Below are 22,684 nucleotides of genomic sequence, written 5' to 3'. Positions count from 1 at the left end.
TTCTTGGGCACCTGGGCACACTGCTGGCTCATGTTCAGCCAGTTGGAGTTTTTCAGGAGTGTTTTTATACCACCACCACCCTACTGCTCCCCTTAGAGGAAGATAAGGAGGGACAGGTATTCCTACTAAGACTTTGTCCTTGGATTCTACGAGCTCCAAAACAGTCCACCAGATACAAGAGAGATGTTTATCTCAAATCTTTCAATAACTACTTCTGATTAACAGAAATGGAAAGTAATACTCTGTGTGCATTTCATGTCCAGTTTTCCTCCTTGTTGCAAAAGCATTCTGGGTCCTAGTAAGCATAATAGGTCTCTGCTAACTGATCCTTCACCTCTCCTCTGCTATAATGAAAATCCTCTGTTCCCCACCTAGCTTCTGTACTTAGGCCTTCCTAAGCTGGATATTTTTTTCTTTCTCATTCTTTGCTAGTTACAGTCCTAAAAACTTGATATTGCAAAATAAAAATGGCAAAACCAAACCAAACCCTTTGTTTTCAGTACTTGCCAAATGTGCTTGTCTACGTCGTCGCTTTTCCAGTCCCCTGCTGAGCCCAGCAAGGATGATGCCACTGCTGTTCTTTGTAGCAAAAGTTGCCATCAGTTCTGACTCTGGGCTTAAGGATTTAGGTACCAACTCAATATATCCGTTGTTCAAGATATTCACACTACGAATAGGCTATTTTTGAGGAAGAGAAATAATTACTGACTTTGTCCTTACATAGCACCCAGTGAGACAAAAGAAAATAAAATTCAAGTATAGATCAGATGATAAAACTTTTCAAGACAAACCCATTTCAATTCATTATATTAATCACTAAAACCTTGCTATTTATTGTTCAACAACAATAAAAATCGGTCAGGTCACAAAACCTAAAAGTTTCGTACCTCCAATACACAGCCTTTTCTCACTCCATATGAATTTTTAAGCAAGTCGAATGTTGAACGGGATATTTCCAGGTTCTTGATGCATCCCACATACATTCTACTATTAAGACCTTTCCTGAAAAACAAAACAAGGCTTTATTTCCAAGGAGTAGCATTTGGAATCTCTTCAGTAAGAAAAAGAGATCTGTTTCAAAGAATGCAGTTGACCTAGTGTAAATGAAACGGGTTAATTTGGGTTTTACTCTTAGCAGATATTAATTCTGATCTTAAAAAGAGTCAGATAACATTGTCCTCAAACAGAAGCATAGAAGTATGTAGTGCTGTGTTTCCAGGTCAGGTCATTTTCCAAAACTTTAAGGTGAATCTTCAGCTGAAATTTAATGGCTTTTTTGTGAGAGGGTAACTGTAGCTCTCTACTGCCTAGTAATTCTTTTTCATGTCTTAAGTCTGGAGGATGCCTAATTTGGTTCCAGGTTTAAGTCAGAGGAATCTAAGGCTGTCCTGCTGTAATCCCTTACAGGCTGCTATGCCAGCTAAGATTAACAAGTCTGCATCTCTGCAATAACTGCACAGAGACCAATATAGTCCTGGAATTCACCTTATTGTCAAGAGCATGAAGATAGTTTAATTAGATTTTCTTTTGCCATGTTCATCCTTTCCAAGCGAAGGCAGTGGAAGAAATTTGACTTTGTAAGTTCAGCAGGGATGTGCAATACAAAACTAGAACCATGCTATAAAATATATATTTCTAATGATTTTTTGTTGATCTGTTCACAATTGTTTCTCCTCTGTTCCAAGTTTCAAAACTGAATTACAAGAATTCCTTTTTGAAGTAGAACTTTCATCCCGAAGTTCAGTTTTGTTCATAAATGCCAGCTGGAAAACACAAGGCTCACACAGGCAGAGATCAAAAGGAGCACCATTCCAGACAGCAGTGCTGAATGTTTGCCACATTCTGACACAAAGGGCAGGTGGCTACTGTGGCAGCTGCTGTCATGGAAGTCACCCATGGAGGGAAAAAACATAAGCTGATCTCTGATCTGAACTGCAGTGTTAGACCTACCAGTGAAAAGCACCATATTTAGAGTTTGAAGGCAAAGGACAGATAATTCTGTGGTACACATGGCCACAAACAAGACCTTAGACTTCATTGATTTTCACTAATTTTAGTGGAGATAGCAGAATTTGTTAAAGTCCTTCCCTCTACTTACAAGACTCCTAGCAAAGGGGGAAAAGCAAGTGGACACTTTACCTCATAGTCCTCGATCTTGGCAGCCCACCAATGAAGATTGGGTCCTTATCAGAGCGGTTCAGGTCTGAGGCAACCCCAGGAGATTCTCCTTGCTTGGTTTCTTTGTAATTAAGGTTATATGCATCTACGACTGCCAAAATTCCTGCAAAGAAAAAAAAAAAAAGTAAAGATCTGGAGAAGGGCACAAATACACATTCTGCCATTTTGGCAATCCAAATCTGGGGAAGTCTAGAGGAAAAAAAATAACATGTATGTATACATATGTGTATAAATATATGTGTGTGTGTGTATACATATATGAGAATATGTTATAGCTATTAACACATATTATTTGTAATGTGTTACTTCCCAAGCATTGGCCCCAAAATACTGTTGTACTAGACACTGTTAAAACACAGAACAGAAAACATGATTACTGGTATACAGACTTGGACAAAGATCTTTCACCCTTTAAATACTATGGATATGTTTTTGTCTGGCAGCTTCTGCCCTACCTGCTCTTTATAAGATGTGCCAAACCAAGCAAAAGATTTACGCTGCTGTCCTAGAAGCAAACTAACACAGGTGTGGCTACTAAAAAAACTGCATTGGAAGTGCAGTTCTGGTGATTTAGTTGCAGTGATGTTCACTGTGGCTATCTTAGATATATGCATTTGTAAATGTGCAGACACTTGGCTTTTTCAATCTGCAGCCTACCTTGTTTCTTGTTCCGACTGAATGAAATTTTATACCACGTTCCGTTGTTGTAACGATTTTCTGTTGTAAGCGCAAGAGGTCCTGAACCTAGATCAACAGTCAATCTCACTTTGCCATCAACAAGCTCAAGGGACAAGAAATCTCTCTGGGAAGAAAAAAAAACCAAAGAAACAAACAAACAGACTAAGTTCCTAGTTTAAAAAAAAAATCTTCCAAAAGGATGCATCCTTGACAGGTCTGGGCTACTGTGTGAAAAAGGTTTGGTAACTCTTGTACCTAGACTACTTGTTAGGCCCAAGAGAATTTTCTTTGCTGTGTTTAGGAAAATTAAGTTACATGTACCTCGCAAGGATGTCTTTCAGTTTTGTTGTTATTCTTACTTAAAAGCATCATGAGGCTTGATTACTCAGCAGAGGAAGGTTTAAATAACAAATGTCACATTTGCTTTTTTTTGGACGAAGTTGAGGGTAATTTGATTTGACTGTTAGCATAACGATCAAACAATACAATATTCTTTCTGCAAGACGCAAAGAGCTTTTTTAAACAGTAAAAAACACTTTTTGAACTCTATTAAAAGTGCCCCGTCTGCATTGCAAAACTTAAGTCAGATATCATTGTCCAATGTATTCAGGCAGTGAGTACATAACAAAGCAAATGAATAATGCAGTGATTCTGAAACAACCCTACCTAAACAAAGCTTCATCCTCCTTCAGGAAAAGAAAACCACCAGCTATGTGGTAAACCGCATAACAAGACAATGAAGGTCTGGAGATTGGTCTAGGTTATATTGCTGTTTCAGGGAGTTTTATTTAATTTATTTAAGTTTACTGAATTCCCATCTTACGGATTTAAATCAATACGCCTATGCAATATTATAGTGTCCTTCAGCAAACTCAGTTCCAAAAGTTTTTGCATTCTGCAAAGGTTCCTCCAATTGAACCAGTTCGTTTTTCCTATAATTTCTTTTTCTTGCCTTTAATTAAAAAAAAATCATTAATTTTAGTCTAGAATTAAAACAAATTATGGAGAATTCTTTTCATTGCTTAATTTTGCCATTAATATATGTGAATATTTGCTCTAAAGAGTTATCTCTAGGATTCCTGTCTTTACTCCTTTGGTTTATATCACAGTGATACTCTATAATCACAGTGATAATCTATACAAACATAATAACTTGTTTTAATATGCATAAGCAAAAAATAACGCAAGAAACCATCAAGTGATCTAAATATCGTTTTTGACAGCTTAAGAATCTGATCCATTTTCTTACAGTGCCATTTGAAGCAAGATATAGAAGCAGCCCATTAGGTGAAAAGGTACTGAAAAATATTATTATCTGAGTCACTGTTGAGCGGAGTGCCTTCTCCACAACGGAGTATCCACTGCCATCAAAATGGAATGAAGTGTCTTCATCTTGTGGGCTATGAAATCAGAAAACAGAGTTTAAAATTTTAAGATAAATAATGAAGATTTGTATTTTTCCAGTAATTTTAATATAAAATACAAGAAAAGTTAGATCAGTTGGTGCAGCCCCTAGGGTGTATGACTAGAAAGTTTGGAAAGACTTGGATCTTGATGTTGTGAATAACTGAAGGATTCCAGCCAAAGGCCACTTTCACTACAGAATCTTACAATACATGATTTAGCCACAGCAAGATTGTATACGAGATAAAAAACGTTCTTCCTTGATGTATGAAAAAAACCCAAACAATTCTTAAGCAAAAAATAACTGGTACACTGTGCATCCTCTTATTTAAAACACGTCATCCGTATATCAAAATGCTTTGCATCATTGCACTTAAATGTTCTAGTAGCCCCTTTTCCTGCAATAGACTTGTAAAAAATATCTCATACAATCAAGCAGCACCCTCTGCTGTTCAGACAAGAAAATTCCGCAAAAGGGAATATGGTCAAGTATATTTCTTTTCAATTCCTCAAACATAAAAATAGTACAGTCTGCAATCCCCTTTCACAACAATTACAAGAACGGTAGCAAGCTCAGTGGCTACAGTTTTGTGACAGGGTTTTTGTTTTGGTTTGGTTTTTTTATGAGTGCTTCACACTGCTTCTCATCCTAGAAAAAAATGAATTGTCTTGCTGGAAAATACTGGAAAGCAAACATTCCGAAATAGTTTGGTTCACTGGCAGTCCCTACTTTCAGTACACAAAACAGACCACAGCAATAGAACTCAACTAAGAGAGTGATTATTAAGTGATATAATTCCATACAAATAGATTATTTGACACCAGTGGCACATTTAGATTAGTATGTTCTGAACTGTAAGTTAATGATCAATGAAATGCTGCAATTTGTCTTGAGTTTGTTATTTTTAGCTGACACAGAAATATATGTTACAGATGTAAGTTAGTCTAAATGTGTTACAAAATAAAGAGAGTGAGAAAAAATACCTTCCAAAACAGCCATTACACTTGCCCTCTCTTTCCATGTAGTTCCAAAGACCAATAGATTTGCCATTCAGGGATGCCTCTCCCATGCACCCTTTAAAATGGGTCACCTTAACAGCAGGCGATTTCTATGACAAGAAATACTTCATGAATACAATTAATGTTAAGCACTCTGAAAATTATGCAGCCAAATTTTTGTTTGGTGCATTCCTTGAACTTGAACTTTGTAAGATATAAATCATAATAAAAGAAAAACATGTTTTAGCATAACTATTAACAATTATCATTTAAATCATAATAGATTAGATTTCTAGCAAATAAAAAAGTAAACCAACTATGTCCTTGACCTACTTACATGCCTCATGGCATGAAAGACCCATGGAAGATGGAAACAAAAAATAAATGCATTGTGTAATGTCTATGCAACATGCATGCACACACAGCCTGTCCTGGTTAACACTTGATGCAAAAATTCCCAGAGAACATTTACTTCAGGATACTAGAACATCTTTATTGCATCTCCGCTTTATGTTCAGAGCACCTGAACATTTCTTGATGAAATAACCAGTTCACGCAATTATTTCTATATGAAAAGTCTGTCTTAAACATAACAAATCTGACAGAATGCTCAACTCAGAATTTACCTTGATTTGTCCTCCAAGTCCTCCGATAAATACTAGGGTTGATTTGTTAACATCCAGTATGCTGGCTGTCCCTGGAGAGGTTGCAGATTTAGGTGAAGGTTTCTGATTGGAGTTCATTTCCTCTATGCTGATTGTACCTGTTTTTCCAAACCTGCCAAGTACAATACAAATACTAATAAATAGTTTTAGAAATCACCAAGCTTAATCAACACATGCTCTTGGATTCTCTTGTTAAGCACAAGAAAAATGTTGTCACTGGAAAACTCAGAAGATGGTTTGTGTACAACATTTATGCCATTCTTGTTTTAATTACCTGGTTACATGTATTCTGTGCCATTTGTTGTTGTCAATTTGAAAATCAGGGTATTCCACTCTTGCTGATCCAGAGCCCAAATCCCAAAGAAGAGCTACCTTACCACGTCGCATCTCCACCGCAAGGAAGTCTGTCTGAAAAATAGCAGGGCTTACTCCAATGCATGGCATCAAACGTCTAGTTCCTGGTTTGTGTACTTTTAACATGTGACATTGAGAAAGTTCTTCCAGATGCATGTCCCTGCATCCCATAATGTGGGAGATGGATTTTAGCAAAATGAGGCCCAGTAAGTTAATAATTTTTACTTTTAATGAAACAAAAATACTCCGCTTATATACAAGCGGTGAATGTTTTCTTTATAGATACAGAAAAACTTGATGTACACATACATCTAGACATAGAGAAAAACGCACTTCTGAGTGCATGTGAAGTGACCAACCAGTCTGTGAAAAAGTACTATCACATGACAGCATGCCACAAGGAGCTAATAGCTGTGCATTTATTAGGATTAGAGGGAACGAAGAGGAAGGCGATGTGGCAGGGAGCCATCACGCTGCTTTTCAAGTGGGTGGATGCAGCATGCTCATGAGGGCCAAATTCAAGTACCTTCTCTGTGATACCAGGCAAATCACTTTATATACTCCAACATGCTACATGAAAGCGTAACATAGAGTATTACACTCCATAAGGTTAACACACACCATGGGAAAAGGAAGGGGGAGTTTCATGACATGGTCAAGAAATAATGCTAAGGAATCAGGTGCTTTTATTTTCTACATTTGAGGATCCTTAGAATCATCTGAGACAAAAATATTCCCACCTCTAGTGAACACATTTGTCTGCAAGAGGCCTCACTTGGATACTTATTTGAAGGCAAGTAGGAAAAAAAAATATATGGTCATTTTAAACATTTGACTACAATCACCTTCAGTAAATATACGCCAGAAACATACCTTTCCATTGCTACCCAGGTAGAAAAGGAGGTTATCTGGTTCAGCAGTTTTCACATTGAGTGTTAAGGTGTTATAATTCATAGATGAAATTTGGGGTTGGTAGGCACGAATGCAATCTCTGTCTGCTGATACTGCAACTTTAATCTGAGGAGGAAAGGAGGAAATGGAATCTAAACAAGTCTCAGTGTACACAGTACATTCTTGTGGAATATATACTTCTAACCAACAAATGCAAGCCATTTGCTGAGATACTTTCAGGCAATCCAAGTATTGCTGCCTGGGTTAGATCTTATCAACCTCCTTGTTATCTATCACTTAACACAGAGATTCACAACTATAAAAGAATGAAATCTGTCACAATTCATTAATTCAATTAGGAGATTGGAAGCCAGTATATTAAACTATTCCAATACCACAGAAAATAATAATAAAGCTTGAGTTAGAACCCATATACCAGTAAAACCCACTGTAATAACATCAGAAAATCAAGACATACAAATTCAAAACCTTTAAAAATAAAAAAAAGAGAAACAATTTCTAGTCTATGTTGAGAGAAAAAAAATACAAAATTTAAAAAAAAAATGTAAAAGGCAGACCGTCTGCAATAATTCTGGTAATTTCAAAGTTTTTTAACAGTTTATATGACTATTCAAAAAATACATTTGTGAATACAAGTTAAACTTTCTTAAGATCAAGTAGAGAAATTCCTATTCCTGTTGTCATACTAACTCCTTTGAACACTCTATAGCATACTGATAGGACATTGATTCAGGCTAAATGCAGCCAAAATCCAAGCATCTTAGGGGTATAATGACAGAAACCCCATTTTAATAACAGAAAAGCCTTAACTTCATCAACTTCATTAAATATGCTTGTAACAACTAAATACATAAAGCATATGTGTGCCTACGCACAGGGACACAGATGTATAGTTTCTCTCCTCCAGTAAAAGTTTAGAAAGCAACAGAACAAACTCTCAAAATTGGAAAAGGGGGTTTTGCCAATACTTCTTTCTTTTCAGTCTGCCAGGAACTTCTGTTGTTTATGACATTTCAGAAAATACTACTCCCTCTTTTCTGCAGTGGATTCATTAAGGTTCAGTACATTGATAGAGAAGCAATAATAGTATAATCAAAGAGATGTGCAGAACAAACTGAAAGCTGTTTTATTTTTTAAAACAAAACCTCCTTAAACCTTACAATATCATACCCATACTAAAGGCAAAGTAATTGAATATTCCCCTCATAGTTTAATGAGGTCCATAGAACAGCCGATTCACTGCTGTTGTCTTTAAGGGGGGGAGCAGAGATTTAAAACCAAACATATTGTTTGTCTTAAGGTAATCTGGATGTATTGCAGCTTCTTGCAAAGAGTAACATATGGACATGGCAGAGCATAGATGGCAAATTTATCGATAGGCTCAACACTCTTGCTAAAAAAATGCTGATACTTGGTGTTAAATGGGGGGACCCCACATCAATCTCTACAATAAACTCAGAAATTAACATCTTGTCCTAAAAAGAATGGCACCACCATCCCCTCACTCGCCTTCTCACCAAAATATCTCTGTGACTGCTTTCTGACATACTGCATTTCATTATTTTTATAAGAAACAAAAAGAAATAGTAAATAAATTTTTGCCTTGCTGTTCTGACAAACTCACAAACGCAATAAGAAACTTGACACTAAAACCATAAAATGTACCAACAGCCCTGCCAGTATGATTTTAGCATCAGTCAGTGCTCTTGGGCTTTAGTGTGACCCTGGAACAACCATGTACTTTGACAGTAAATTTTAGGTTCTATCTCAAAGAACTTCCCTGCTAAAAGTGAAAGTGAACCCAGTTAAGTCTGGGATGACGGAACTCACAGATGCTGCCTGCTTGCGGGCCTGACTGATGAGTTCTTTAATTTCAGACAGGTTTCTGTTCAGGTTCTCCTCCAGCATTTTCAAAGGTTTCAGCCTATCCAATAAAAGACTTGCTTGTGCTTCAACTTCTTTAACTTGTTTTTCAGCTGTGATTGCTGCCAAAATGTAAACAAAATGTTGAGGCAGGTTGAAAGAGAAATTCACCTTTTGTTGCTAAAATACTTAGCCAAGGTGGCCTGTTTCTGATCACTTTGTGATCAACTTTAAACATCAGTAAGGGATATGCATACTTAAGGGTATCCCATGTGACTTCTCTAGAGGTCTTTTTAAAAGTTAGCACATTTTTATTATATTAGGAAGAAAATTTCAGTCCATCAGACTCATATTTAATCCTATTAAAACTGAATATTAGTACTGCTTCTGTAAGCAGTGACATTTCTAAAGAGTAACGAAGCAGCAAACTTACCAGCTTTTGAAGAATCAGTTATAAGTTCACTAGTTTTTCTCAATGTGTCATTAACATGAGACAATGTAGAAGAAGTATTCAGCAGCTTTTGACTAAAATCCCTGAAGTGACTTAAACCCACCAGAGCACTGGTGTTTGCAGACACAGCCAGCTCTTTCACTTCAAGCATGTACTTCCTTGTATCTGAAACACAGTACCCAAGTTAAAAAAGTTCACAGCTTTCATACATACTTGTGAGTGAAAAATGCCTGGCTTCATAACAATGCAGTTACAAACACAGTCAAAGCTCTAAAAGTGCTGTCAGTTCCATTTCTTTCATAGTAAGGGTTATAGTTTTGTTTGTATTCTTCAGGCTGAGGGGAACCCCAAACCAAGACCTACTGTGATCTAACTTTGCTTTAACTGTTGAATATGCCTAGCTTACAGAGTGCAAAGTTTGCCTTCTGTGAAATGGAGAGTACCATGAGGCTGATATAACTCCTCTTGCCCAGTTATTAAGTTGGAAAATGGCCACGGCTATGGTCCTGAACAAAAAACATGCTAAATGTTCCCAAGCTGGTGATACAAATATGGGTATAACCACAGATGTAGTTACATTTGTTGATAGGCACGCACACAGAGGTATATAACAGTAAAATATATTACACACATATAAATAATCAGATCTGCAGTAATTTTAACTTGAAACTAAGCTTGTCAGTTTAGATTTTCAAGTCTTTTGATCAAAAGACTTGATTAAGCCAAGTTCTGAATTCTAGGACAAATTACTTACTTTTCATGGCCAGCTCTGAATACAATACAGATACAGAATGCAGTGATGAGGAACTTGATTCTGCCTATCCCAATAGGAAGATTTTATATGAATAAATCAGGCTCATAGTGTTTAAGCTCCAGGCATGAGTGTTGGTACCCAGAGTCACTAGTCTGAGACTTTTGAATGATACAGAAAGCTAGTGAGGCAGGCCTATTACACCCTTTGCTTTGGGCTGCAATCACTTAGTGAGTACACCGTTCCCAATCAGCCTGTCCCTTACACCCCCTCTGTGCCCAGAATAGTGGGAAGATGCTGCAGCTGGCACAAAAGGCCTGATTTAGACCTGAAGGGATCCTTCTTCACCAGCAGTACTGTATAGAGAGGGCAATGCCACCACAAGTCTCTGCCCAGGGGGGGGGGAAAAAAAAAAAGAAAAGAAAGAAAAAAAAAAAAAAAAGAGAAAACTCCAAGAATGTAATAGCAAAACTGAAATCAAACAATGACAAGCTGTGAGTTAAGGATGACAGTCCTATGGTTTTGATAATGCCTTAATTTTCAATATGTAGCTTTACGTTAGATAGCATCCTGCAACTAATATGAAGCATAACTTTATCACTAATACCACCCTTCAGTGTGAGTTAAGAGCCAGAGCTGTAAGACAGGTATTTTAAAGCTTTGGACTTAGTATTCCAATCTGGACATACAGTACAAGCTAACAACCCTGACAGGAGGTCTTTATGAGTGTTCTTCTACCTTAAAAAAGAACATTATTAAGGTTTGCAAAGTATTTCAGACCCTCTTATCCACAACTCCAAAGACATTTTCTCTAGCAGTTTCCATGAATTGTAGGTCTTGCCTTTATCCAAAATAGTGACTTTTTCTTTAAAGGGAATTCTTTTGTTTTGAAAAAGCACAGAAGAATGCTTTAATTGGTTAAATGAAATCAGCGTTTACAAGAAGAAAACATTTAGATGCACGTGATAAGATTCACAGTGCAGCATAAACAAATTTGAAACAAGCTATCAAAAGCAAGCAGATCCTCACAGTTCCATATATAAGTTTCTCTTCACATGGAATTAAATATATTAGGACTTCACTCTCCTCTCATGAGTTGTAATTATATTGCTTTCAGAGCAACTCCTGATTTATTTACGCAGTGTGAAATAGAAATCAGACTACAGACCTTATGTGATAACCCAGTTATGTTTTCATCCGCCTACTAAAAAAAATTGGAAAATATTCCTTGTAAGGGAAGAGGCTAAATGAGTCTTCAGTATAGTTTATTACCAGGTCTCTGCAGTCAGACAATGAACAGGATTGTATTATGATTGCACTTGACGCTTCTGTAATAAGGAGAATGCCAATATAAATTTCACTTACCATTAGGCAATGCTCTTAGTTTCAGCAGGGAATCATTAAGCTGGTTGACAATTTTATGAGTACTTTCCTGAATCTTTTCTACCTTTTTGTTCAACCCATTCAATCCAAATAAAAGGCCTGTTGGAAGAAATAACTGTGATTTTTCTATGCATAAACAAATGCTATACAACCCACACAAATTCTCTGTATAGGCATAGCAAGCATTCACTTATTTAATCAATGGAAATTTTTTTGCTTTTTTCAACAGAAGGAGCATTTTACAAATAGGAATGCAAAATGAATGCACAGATAAGCTCCTGTGGGCACTGTCCCATTCAAAATTATCCTTTCTGGCCAATTCCATCAAGCAGAATTGGTAGAAGCATAGTTGAGAAAAGGCTTTAAATTAAAACGATTCCACGATTGTGAATCTAAGAACTCTTAAAATTTTTATTATGTTTTTCACTTTTTGTAATATCTGACAAGAGCAAAAAAAGTACTTTTCTTTTATATATTTGTGACCTGTTTGCAGAATCCTCTCACTAGAAATAAAAATACGTAGAACAGAAGGAACAAAAAAAGGATGCATTCTGTCCATTTGAATTGCATAAAAAGTATACATATTTGTAAAGCCATTGATATTAAAAGCAAAGACTATTTTAGAGTTACAGTTTATCTCTGTGAAACATTCACTTTCTGTCCAATTTTGTCCAATGTTTCCCTTAGGGCCAGCCTCTGCTCCTACACAAAGTCTGCATTCTAAATGCTTTTGAATTTCCATGGCACAGACTTCAGTGCCTTGCTGGTATCTTTGGAGTAATTAAAAAACAAAAGGACTTTGGAATTTCTAGAGGGACTGTAAGCCAAAAGACAATTTATACAGACAAAAAAAGCTCAGCTTGTCACTGTATTTCAGCTGCGTAGAAAGAGCAAGTAAAAATTATTATAGTTTAAATATGTCATCCTACATATTTGTGTAATCCATGATTTATTAGATAAAATTCAATGAATGGATTTCTTCAAGAATTATGTTTTTCCTTTTTCTACTGCACAATCTCTAATGGTTTAATTCATAAAATTTGGAAAAATAGCCATTTAAAAAAAGCCTTGCTTGGAGGTAAGTGAGGTATTACAGGGAAGACCGATTTTTTACATGTTTACAGAGAAAAACTGTATTCTTACCCAAAAAAGTAAAATACTACATGACTCCATAACACATTAATTTTAACTGTATGAAAATATGTATAAGAATCATATATAGTAATATGAGATATTTTACCTTAGCCTACGCTCATTTAAAAAAGCCATGAAAAAAAACCCACATTGGGGAAGAAAAACCCACTCACAGAACAGGATATAGAAAAAGAAACAGAAGCAGAAATGTGAACTCTAAAGAACTGACCATCACTTTTCTTCTTCAGATTTTTAGCTTCATTCTGAAATTTAGAGCTAAGCAGTAGAGTTTCTTTTCCAAGAAGACTGAGAGAATCCTCTGGCTGAAAAACAGGTATCAGTTGCCACTTATGAAAAACAGAAATTCAATTAAAAGCATTTAAGTGTCTGTGGATGTCTATTTCCAGTTACTGAACATTCTTGGTTATTTATGAGAAATTCTACTTATTACTTTATTAAGCATCAATTAAAAAAATATACAAGCTGCCATCACTTGTCCAAGAATGTGACATTGAATCTCTTTGTGAATTAGTGAAAAAAGGTGACTGCGATTCAAAACCTAACAAATTCTAGTTTAAACACTGTTACTGATTCAGTGTTGCCTTTTGAAACATCAGTAATTCTAGTTCCAGGCTTAAGACAAAAATCCCAGCAGTGAGCACTTTAAAGTGAGGTATCACAAGCTCCCAGTCTTGAAGTGTTCCTTTGATCCATTTCTCTAACTGGAAAATCCAGAAAAGTACCTTGAAGGGTTCATGCTGTACAAAGCTTTAATAAGACACAGACAGTGCTATAAAATAACATACAAGCTGACAAAACAATGCCAATTATTTTGATTGCTGTCACATATTTGTTTCTCCAGGCATAACGTGTGTGACACTTGTAAAACATAGCCTATTCCTCCCTACAATCAGGAAAAGCAGAAAAAAATAAAAGGGGGGGAAATAAAATAATATGATAGTAGTAAGGTCAGCCTGGTAATTCATACGGTCTTCTTAATCTACTGTTTCAATAACAACCCAATAATCTTGCAAGGCAGATGTATGGCAGATGAGACATAAACACACATTTGGTTATGAAATGTCCTTGGCTAAGCAAAATAGTTGTAATTGGGAACAGCTAGATTGAAATGGAAGATGGATAGGTCAAATGAGATATCTGAATAATTCCAAAGGTGGAAGAGAGTGCCAGAGGTTTGGGAACTTAAGTTCTACATGAATGCATGTCAGATGACCGATACAGAATCAAGTTCAGTCCAGCTAACCATGTATTGGACATCAAAAAAAAAAAAAATTAAAAAAAAAAAGAGCTAAATGGCACTGTGGCAGAGTGAAAAGCAAGGTAAACAGAACATGAAATCTGGTACCATTAGTACCTTAGAGTACAGATTCAGGATACTGTATATACTAGTTGGTAGGACAGGCTGCCATACATGCGTCCATCAAGAAGACTCACATTTCAGCAAGTGTAAAAATAATTAGAACAAATATTCCAAAATGAGAAAGGGAAAGACATTAATTAAAATACTAATATTGATACTTACTAAATCCAAGGGGCCATTCATAAGTCTAGATGCATCATCTGCCAAACTCTCTGTTCTTTCAATCACACTTCTAACACTGGAGTGGGTGTAGACAGCAGCGGTTGTGTTCAGAGTCACATTTCTTACTTTAGAGAGGCCACTAAATAGAGAATTAAAAAGTAATTCTGTTTTCATGAGAATATCTTAATCAAGTACTAAGTTCCATATCTTCAGTTACAACATGCACATCTTTCTAGAATACTTGATGCACTCTGAAAAAATGAGCACACCTTGTCGTATGTTGTGTGAGGGGCTTTAAGTTCATTGTTGTGAACTAAAAAAAATCTGTTCAAAGATGGTTTAAACCTATTTTATTCTACTTTGTACTTTGTTCCTTGTTATTCTGGTTTGCTCCTTTTCATCTTTTTTGTTTTTCTATTTTGTTCCCTTTTGTTTATGGTCAATTTTTCAATTTAGTTGCTCAGTGTTATTCAGAGCAAAATTTCCTGTTCTGAAACTTAAATATGTAAGTTTTCCAGTCTGATTTGATCTAACTTTTAACACATATCTACTGACTTTAAAAGACAAAACAGCAAGAATCCTAGAAGGATTCCTGGGATAGAAGATTAATTTCCATTGAATTAACAGGGATGACTTCCCAACTTTCAAATTCTAGGAGTGCATTTGAGATGGCAACCCACTTGTTTCTGCAAGATGTTTTGAAAGCAACAATAATGGAGGCATAGTAGGAATAGCTTCTTGATGAGATTCAGAGATATATTCTCAAGAAGTACTCATAAACAGACAAGAAGCTTTTCAAACCATACCGTGATATACTCGCTGGACATTTAATAATTCCTTAGTTACTGTGTAAGTCAGCCATATGAAATGTGAGACTAGTCAACCCCCTCCATATCATTTAATAAAGGAACACTGCACTAAAAGTAAAGAGCACTTGAAATGGGGAATAAAAATTGATCATAGACTTATAGAATAGTTTGGGTTGGAAGGGACCTTTAAAGATCATCTAATCCAACAACACTGCCATGGGCACAGAATTCCTTTAGAGGATTAAGCTACTACCTATTTAAATTAATTGACACTACCGTAGATCTTTCCCAATTTTGTATTTCTTGAGTTTATCACCTCTCTAGTGCATCTGCAAGTCTTTGGAACTGAGTGGCGTGGTCCTCGGCTCTGTATACCAGGTCAAGCACTCCTCTCACAGACATCTGCATCACCAGCTCATCCACATGGTGTCGCAATTTGGTGCTCCATAGGACTAACCCATCCTGGTGGACTTCCAGGTTCTGCACAACGAAATGTTTTCCTCTTTTTTTTTTTTCCCAATACCAAAACATACCTGTTAGTATCAAAGAGGATGTTCAAACTTAAGAACTTACAGATGTAGAGTTCTTTACATCTTGGGCAAGAGCAGCAGCAGCATTCACTAGGTCCTTCCCTTCTTTAATGAGCATGGCTGAGACTTCTTCAGCTTCCTTTATATGTAGCTTTTTGTCCTATAGCATAAATCATGTGTTTTACAGTAGTCTGTAAAGTCAGCTAGTGCAGATGAGTTCACATAACACACAATCATTTTTTGATTTTCAAGCAGTGGTCTGGTTTCCTTTGAGTTTCTAAGGTATCATATATATTAACATGTTTAAACATGTACAATTCTATTAAAGTCTAAAAAGCAGCTTTCAAGCACAATTTCATATTCGATATTTCTTATGCAACAGCACTGATTGTCCAGTCTTACATTTAACTCTGCCAGGTTGCTAGAGATAAGAGGAAACAAGCGATTGGTCTCATTGATGTTAGCGACCGCCTCATTCACCAAGTCCTGGGCATCCTGCAGTCTGCTGTTGTGCTTTGATAAGAGCTGGTTTGCATCATTTTTTAGTTCAGCAAGCTCCTGCTGGGGTTTAAGATACTCTTTCTGAACCTGGATCAACAAATTTTCTGCAGCTCTGACAAAGAGAGGAACCATAAAATAAACAAACAGTGAAGGATAAACTTAGGCATAGATTTCTTGAGGAGAAAATGGGGTCATGTGAAATTAATTAAAATGCACCTTCTTACAAAAGTCTACAATTTTTTCTACAATAGCACAGATACACATGGTAACTTAGTTACTCAACTAACAAAAAGATGACTCCTTGGGGGAGAGGGCAAAAATACAGTTCATAAACTTTGTAGGTGGTGACTAGAGGGGAAAGATGTTAGTATAAATTACATTTGCTTAGACTTAATTTGGGACATCCCCCACATCAAAATCTCTGTGAAACATTCCTCTGGGACTGCTCTATATCTTAATTGTAGTGATTCATATTTTGAATGTAGGATCAAAACACCAGTTATGAGGACTGACACAAGTAACCAGAACTGAAAGACATATACCCAAGAGTCCTGAAAAGTTTAGATATCAAATGAAAATAAATAGCCTCATTAAAATGAACACTGAAATGAGCAATCTCTTATCTTTTTTTAATCAGTAACAGGCATTATCTGGGAAATATCAAATACTCCCAATTCTGTCAGCTGTTAATAGCTTCAGCTGTTCTATTTGGGAGTATTTGCATCCTCATTTGAACACTTTCCAATACAGAAGGAATTAAAATGAAAATGATCCTGAAAGTCTATTTCCTTTTTTCTCTTCATTTCAGTACATACACTGCACACTGCAGCTCCTGTAATGATACTCGCACATAAATGTTTGTCCCTTTTAATCTGATTTCAAATCATATAGATCTTTAGCCAAAGCAAAAAAAAACATAGTTTATTTCACAATTATACATAGCAAAACACATTCCATCTTTCTTTTTGAATAGCAGATGTGCATTTGCATGTACTTTCTAAATCTACTAACTCAGAGTTCTTTTACCCAGAAGCCACAGCCTTAAAGAAGTTAAAAGAACAAAAGTATTTCACACGACAGTAATGGCTTCCATTTTAGTGTAAAGTAAAAAAGTTATATTCTAAATTGTTCTGGAATTTTGCTTTACATGGCAAATGTGTGGAGACCTAAAGTTATGAATGTTGCTTGCAATGTCCACTGTGAACCCTGTGGTAACTTCTGCTCTCTGAAAAATGGACTGGCAAGCCGTGTATTTAAATCACGTATGAATTTACAGCTGCATTGCATGATAAATTCTGCAGACCAAACAATCTTATAAATCTTACTAACTCTCTTCTTCAATCTGTCAAAGGACATTTATCAGAGAACTTTCAGAAATTTCAACAGAGCCTATAATTGAAAAAGTTAATTTACAAATATAACCTTATATAACAGTGAAAAGGCTGATGTTGAAAGTCAGAACATTCTGCTGCTATGCAACAGGACATTTTAAGACATTTTTGTAAGTGCAAAAAAAGCTACTTGAAGTTCTTCATAAATATAGAATAAAAGGTGCATTTCTAGTCCATTTTCATGTCCATTTAGCTTCAATACAATTTAATATTCACCACAAGGACAAGCACAGGAGTCTGTTGAACAAAATCAGACATGCTACAACACAAATATCCTATTGTGCCTAATCCAAAACACTTAATAAAGAAATTGAAATTCTCAGAAATATTCCACTCTGGCCTAAAACTTTGTTGCCTTAAAGCCAATGTTAACATCCTTACAGCTTTTGGTGGGCTAGAGCAATACTTAGTATTTCTGAAGCTGGAACAAATATTTTGCTGACTGTTGGAACAGTCAATGTTTCATATTGCCAAGTCTTGCAATAAGCACTACTAATGAATATAAAAGCCATTTTAAAGTAGCCTTTGACTGGGAACAAATCAAGACAACAAAATACAATCCTAAACAGCGGCTCAGAATGCTGGAACAAATGCCTTGGTTTCATTTGCAAATCTATGTGATACATAGTTCAGTTACAGTAAACTGTCATGTCCTTCAGCAGACCTAACACATCCTGGTCTTGCAATTGACTGAGACAGTTCTATGACATTTCCTAGCCAAAACCAACAAGAAGATGTGTATTAGGGCCAGATCTGAAACAAACTGAAATCAGTGTGTCTTTTCACTTATTGCAAGGGAATTTTGTATCACATCCAAATGAACAGGCTTTGGCTGTATTAGTATCACATGGAATGCCCAAGTATCTTCAAATCACATAACTCCAAATTCAGAGTTCATATAGCTCTACTTGGGCTAGTTATCCATCACACTGCCTCTTATTAAGGCACAATTTTCTCCAGATATGTCTCCAAAAAGCAGTATTGCTAATAAAGTTTCCAGTAGAACACGCTTACTTTAGGACTCGGGTAGCATCATTGTGCTGTTGAACAAAACCTCTCTTGCGCAATGCATCCAAAAGGGCAGAAATATCATCCTGCAGGCTCTGAGATGTAGCATTTGACAGCGGGAGATCCAGCCCCAGCGTTTCATTTAGTGACATAGCAACTTCAGCAAGCACTAAGTAGGAGAGTAAAAAATTAAGTCATATCACTAAAAAAAAAAATATATACGTGAAGCCCCTGTGCAGCACTTTCCACCTAAGTATTTCTTTAAGGGTTGTGAAGTAAATACCCTCTAAATTCTGTAAAGAAGTGGAAATGTCTTAAAAGCAGGATACCTTTGATAGTTGTATGTACTGTGTCAATAAATCCAGTCAGTTCTTGACTTTTATTCCTGGTTTCCTGAGTCATTCTGTTAAGCTGCCGAGCTTTTTTCAAAAATCTAGATGACTAGAATAAAATCAGAGAAAATCTTTGACTTCTCCTAAACCACTGATTAATTCATTACACATTTGTCTATGCTTTTTACACTTTTTCCCAATATTGTGAATACTTTGTGAGAGGAAACAGTAGGTTTTGATAAGGTAGACCTAGCTGATTCATAAATCTCTGATGCTTCCATGCTTCCAGATGCCTTAATTACATTGCAAGTTCCAGCTCCTGATGTCAGTGAAGTATTGTGTTGTGTTATCAATTATTTTCATAATCAAGAAGATCATAATTACCAAAGCTGTTTCTTTAACAAAGTAAACGTTAACTTTTTTTTAATTTTCTTTTTTTTTTTCCCTTAGCTACAACTAATGTATCTTAAGAAAATCACTCTTCTGGATACATCACTATTAGCAATAACACCACTGTTAGCACAAGCACCTACGTAATTACATATACACGGTCAGAAAATTATAGGTCAGCAAATGAGGTCTAATGGGTGAAGTACCATCGCCAATTTTCTACATACAGATTTTCTTGTGTAAAATTTAATAAAGAATACAAACTTCGTCTATTTTTCATGTGGATTTTCAACAGATTTATTTATGCTGACATCATTTTAAACACAATACTATAGATATCAAAGACTTCTTGGTGAATATTCAGCTATGACATAATTTTGAATAAGCTCCACATGTTAAAACATGCCAGAAGAATCTCCCTTTCTGCAGTTTTAGCACCTTATATGATCACAGTACAAAAAGCTTCTGAACTTTAACAGAAACCATGTAAATCTCCTGCACAATACCATAAACCACTGTTGTTTGCAGAAGAATTCCACAGACCAATTAATCCCCCTCCTTAGAAAGACTACAGAATGGACTGAATTCTTTTATTGAATTCTATAGATTTAAAATAATTTCTAAACAGCTCTGTGGCATTTATGTACCATGCTATGAAATCTCGAAGGATTTCTCCAGAAAGGCTAAGAATAAAGAAGCCGACACCTACTTCTTCATGCAGCTGATCAATTCCTCCTGATAAACTCAGAAGACTTTCTTTTGCTGTAGCTAGTGAGTAAGCTGGGTCTTCTCTAGGAACTATAGACCCCTATAAGAAATAAGAAGAAATAGCACACTGGAATTTAAAGGCTTCATTGTGTGTCCAGAAAAATTCTGGGAAGAAAAGAATTATGCACACTATTTAAATTATTTATGTTTTAAATTACTGATTTGCAAAGCACATAAAATGGCATAAAGTAATGACATAATACAGTTCACACAACCAAGTGTGTCATTTCTTTAAATACGGAAACAAGGATCCAGCTATGTCATACTTTTCATCAAGTAATAAGAAAGCATAATTTCTACTTTCCTGATTCTCAGTTTTGCTACAGTCTGAGCTGCCCAAATAAGCTGCTTTGAGAAGTTCCAAGGTCCACCAAATTAAATGCTTCCACCCAGTCCCAGCTGGTACTTTTTCAGCAGCTGGTCCTGTCAAAACATCTGCATCTAGGGTATGTATGTGAGGATGACCCTGGAGAGCTCTGTGCTTCCATGTCAAAACCCAGTGCGCAGCACTCAGGAGTTCAGGATTTTGGCCCTACAGACACAACAAGGTAACACAAGCAGCCCTGCGGATCCTCTCACCAGTATGAGAGACTAATAGGCTGCGTTTGGCTTCAAGGTCACCTCAGAACCCCCCTATATGGCAATAAATAGGCCATTGTACCCAAGTGTATCATATCTGATACAATCAAGGCCTGCCACAGAATACCACTTTCCTAAAGATGCAAAAAAATTTAAGGCATCTCTTACAAAGAGACCAACCTTGGAAAAGGTTATTTTTAGATTTCAGATGTTTCAGAGCCAACCATTGTAAATATTGTAAGTACCATTTTGCCCAACTTTTTAAACAATTAATACACAGGATTATCCAACTGCCTTATGTCAAATGGAAATTTCCAAGTCTTTTCCTCAGCAAAAGGAAGAAACAAGTAAAAGACAAACAGAAGCTGAAGCTCTTGAGCCTTCTGAGATAAAGCACAGCATGGTTTCTTTAAAAGCCCAGTTCAAAAGCCCAAAATGGGAGAGCAAGTATGTCTAGGTATGTCAGGAGGAGTAAAACAGGAGGCTTTAACTAGAAAAACAGAACTCCTGAAGTCCTCAGATGGACTGAAGATGCAGAAGCAATGAGAAGTAGTTGATCTGATTTGGTAACTTTCCCATTATTGAAAGACCCGCACCTAATACACAGAAAAGAGGAAATACTTGATTTCCTGAGTCACCAAAATGAGGCAAAGACAGACAGTGTAGGGGGACAGCCCTTCAGGGAAGGTCTGTAATACGCATAAATAAAGTTAGGGATTTTCTGGCTTCCACCTACAGTTACTTTGGTAGAAGGCAAAAGGCAAAGTAATCTTTGATTAGCCAGAAAGAAGGTAATACTTGCTTGCAGAGAAAAATTACAAGACTACCAACTTACACTCAAGATTAAGTTGTTAAAGAATATTGTGGCCTTACATAAACAGAAATGACATCATAGTCACCAGAGGATTTATATCAGTTTTTGCATCCTACTTCCAAGAGAGTGACAGCTGACATCGATTTGATTTTAATATAAAACAATGTATGTACTAAAGAAGAAATATGTTTTTATTTTTACATAAGATTTGACTTTGTGTTATAATAAAGTGATAAATAAAACCTACATATTGAATAATGTTTATAGTCCCAGAAGATGACACGCCTATACAAACACAAAACAATTGCAGAAAGCAAGTCTGTTCTATCCTTAAATTACGACAATAATTCAGTACGTTTATGCCTTATGACATAAAAGAGAAGCATAACTGAAGCTTTATAACTAAAAGGTTAGCAACTAAAACTAAAGGATAATAGTATCTCTGCTGAAGCATAAACATGTAATTTAATCAAGTTTGCCTCTAGATACTGTAATTATTAACATTTTGAAGTAGATTGATTGGAATTCAGTCTGCCTTGCATCCTAAATAGAAGACATTTTAATTCAAATTCTTAATTTGCCGAATTCAGCAGCACAAGAAGGGTCATGTTATTTTGTTTTTGTGATACGGTGGAATACAAAGAAGATTGCTTCATTTCTTAGAGCTTGCCTTATTGCTCAGCAGACTCTTTATCAATAAATGTTCTTAATTTTAGTGGTCACGAAGTAGTGAGGATTCTGTTTATCTCTGGCCTTGTGCAGAGACCACATGAACTTAATCCTCAGCAAAATTAATGGCATTCTAGAACCACAAAACATGTTATTTTGTGCTTTGTTTAAGGGGGAGAGGAGCTGGAAGGAAGGTTTGCCACAAGGAGCCCGAAGGTGTCCAACACTGAAACATTCTACCTGGCTTTTGCGTCCTGAGGTGGAGGACAGAGTAAGGCACTTGGACTGCCACACAACCAAAAGGAGAGCAAACTGCTGCATCTCAGACACCCTGGCTAATGGAGAAGCAACCTACTACTCTAGGGGAGGACTCTAGGGCAACAGCCTCCAGATCTATGCCTTGGCAGCTCTTTAGCAAAGGGACCAAAAGGGAAAAGACCTGGCTTGTTGTTTCTATTTCACTACTGAAAATTATTTCCCTTGCTTTCAGTAGGTCTGGGCCAGTCTTAGGGATGCACGTAATACGGGTGAAGCACATTCCATACTCATAATGCTGGCTGAAAATTATATTCATCCAT

At 36.3% G+C, this 22,684-nt stretch overlaps 1 protein-coding gene across 1 annotated transcript in view; it reads right to left on the bottom strand.

The window, feature by feature from the left end:
- The window catches only part of LAMA1 (laminin subunit alpha 1), a 107,422-nt gene that overhangs the window by 12,791 nt on the left and 71,947 nt on the right, over positions 1–22,684 (bottom strand). Inside the window, exons 34-53 of the mRNA XM_040588521.1 lie at positions 19,986–20,084; positions 18,884–18,995; positions 18,561–18,723; positions 16,057–16,267; positions 15,698–15,814; positions 15,441–15,604; positions 14,316–14,454; positions 13,002–13,095; positions 11,621–11,737; positions 9,487–9,669; positions 9,021–9,175; positions 7,152–7,295; positions 6,199–6,332; positions 5,886–6,036; positions 5,245–5,369; positions 4,106–4,256; positions 2,836–2,980; positions 2,140–2,281; positions 888–1,002; positions 508–678 (exon numbers count right to left, since the gene is read on the bottom strand). Of these exons, the coding sequence (XP_040444455.1) occupies positions 508–678; positions 888–1,002; positions 2,140–2,281; positions 2,836–2,980; positions 4,106–4,256; positions 5,245–5,369; positions 5,886–6,036; positions 6,199–6,332; positions 7,152–7,295; positions 9,021–9,175; positions 9,487–9,669; positions 11,621–11,737; positions 13,002–13,095; positions 14,316–14,454; positions 15,441–15,604; positions 15,698–15,814; positions 16,057–16,267; positions 18,561–18,723; positions 18,884–18,995; positions 19,986–20,084 (2,832 nt within the window). The remainder of the gene's footprint in view (positions 1–507; positions 679–887; positions 1,003–2,139; positions 2,282–2,835; positions 2,981–4,105; positions 4,257–5,244; positions 5,370–5,885; positions 6,037–6,198; positions 6,333–7,151; positions 7,296–9,020; positions 9,176–9,486; positions 9,670–11,620; positions 11,738–13,001; positions 13,096–14,315; positions 14,455–15,440; positions 15,605–15,697; positions 15,815–16,056; positions 16,268–18,560; positions 18,724–18,883; positions 18,996–19,985; positions 20,085–22,684) is intronic.

The sequence above is a fragment of the Falco naumanni genome, chromosome 3 (genome assembly GCF_017639655.2).
Source record: "Falco naumanni isolate bFalNau1 chromosome 3, bFalNau1.pat, whole genome shotgun sequence".
NCBI lineage: Eukaryota > Metazoa > Chordata > Aves > Falconiformes > Falconidae > Falco > Falco naumanni.
Note: the sequence above shows the minus strand (reverse complement) of the source record. Positions and strands in the feature narration are given on the sequence as shown.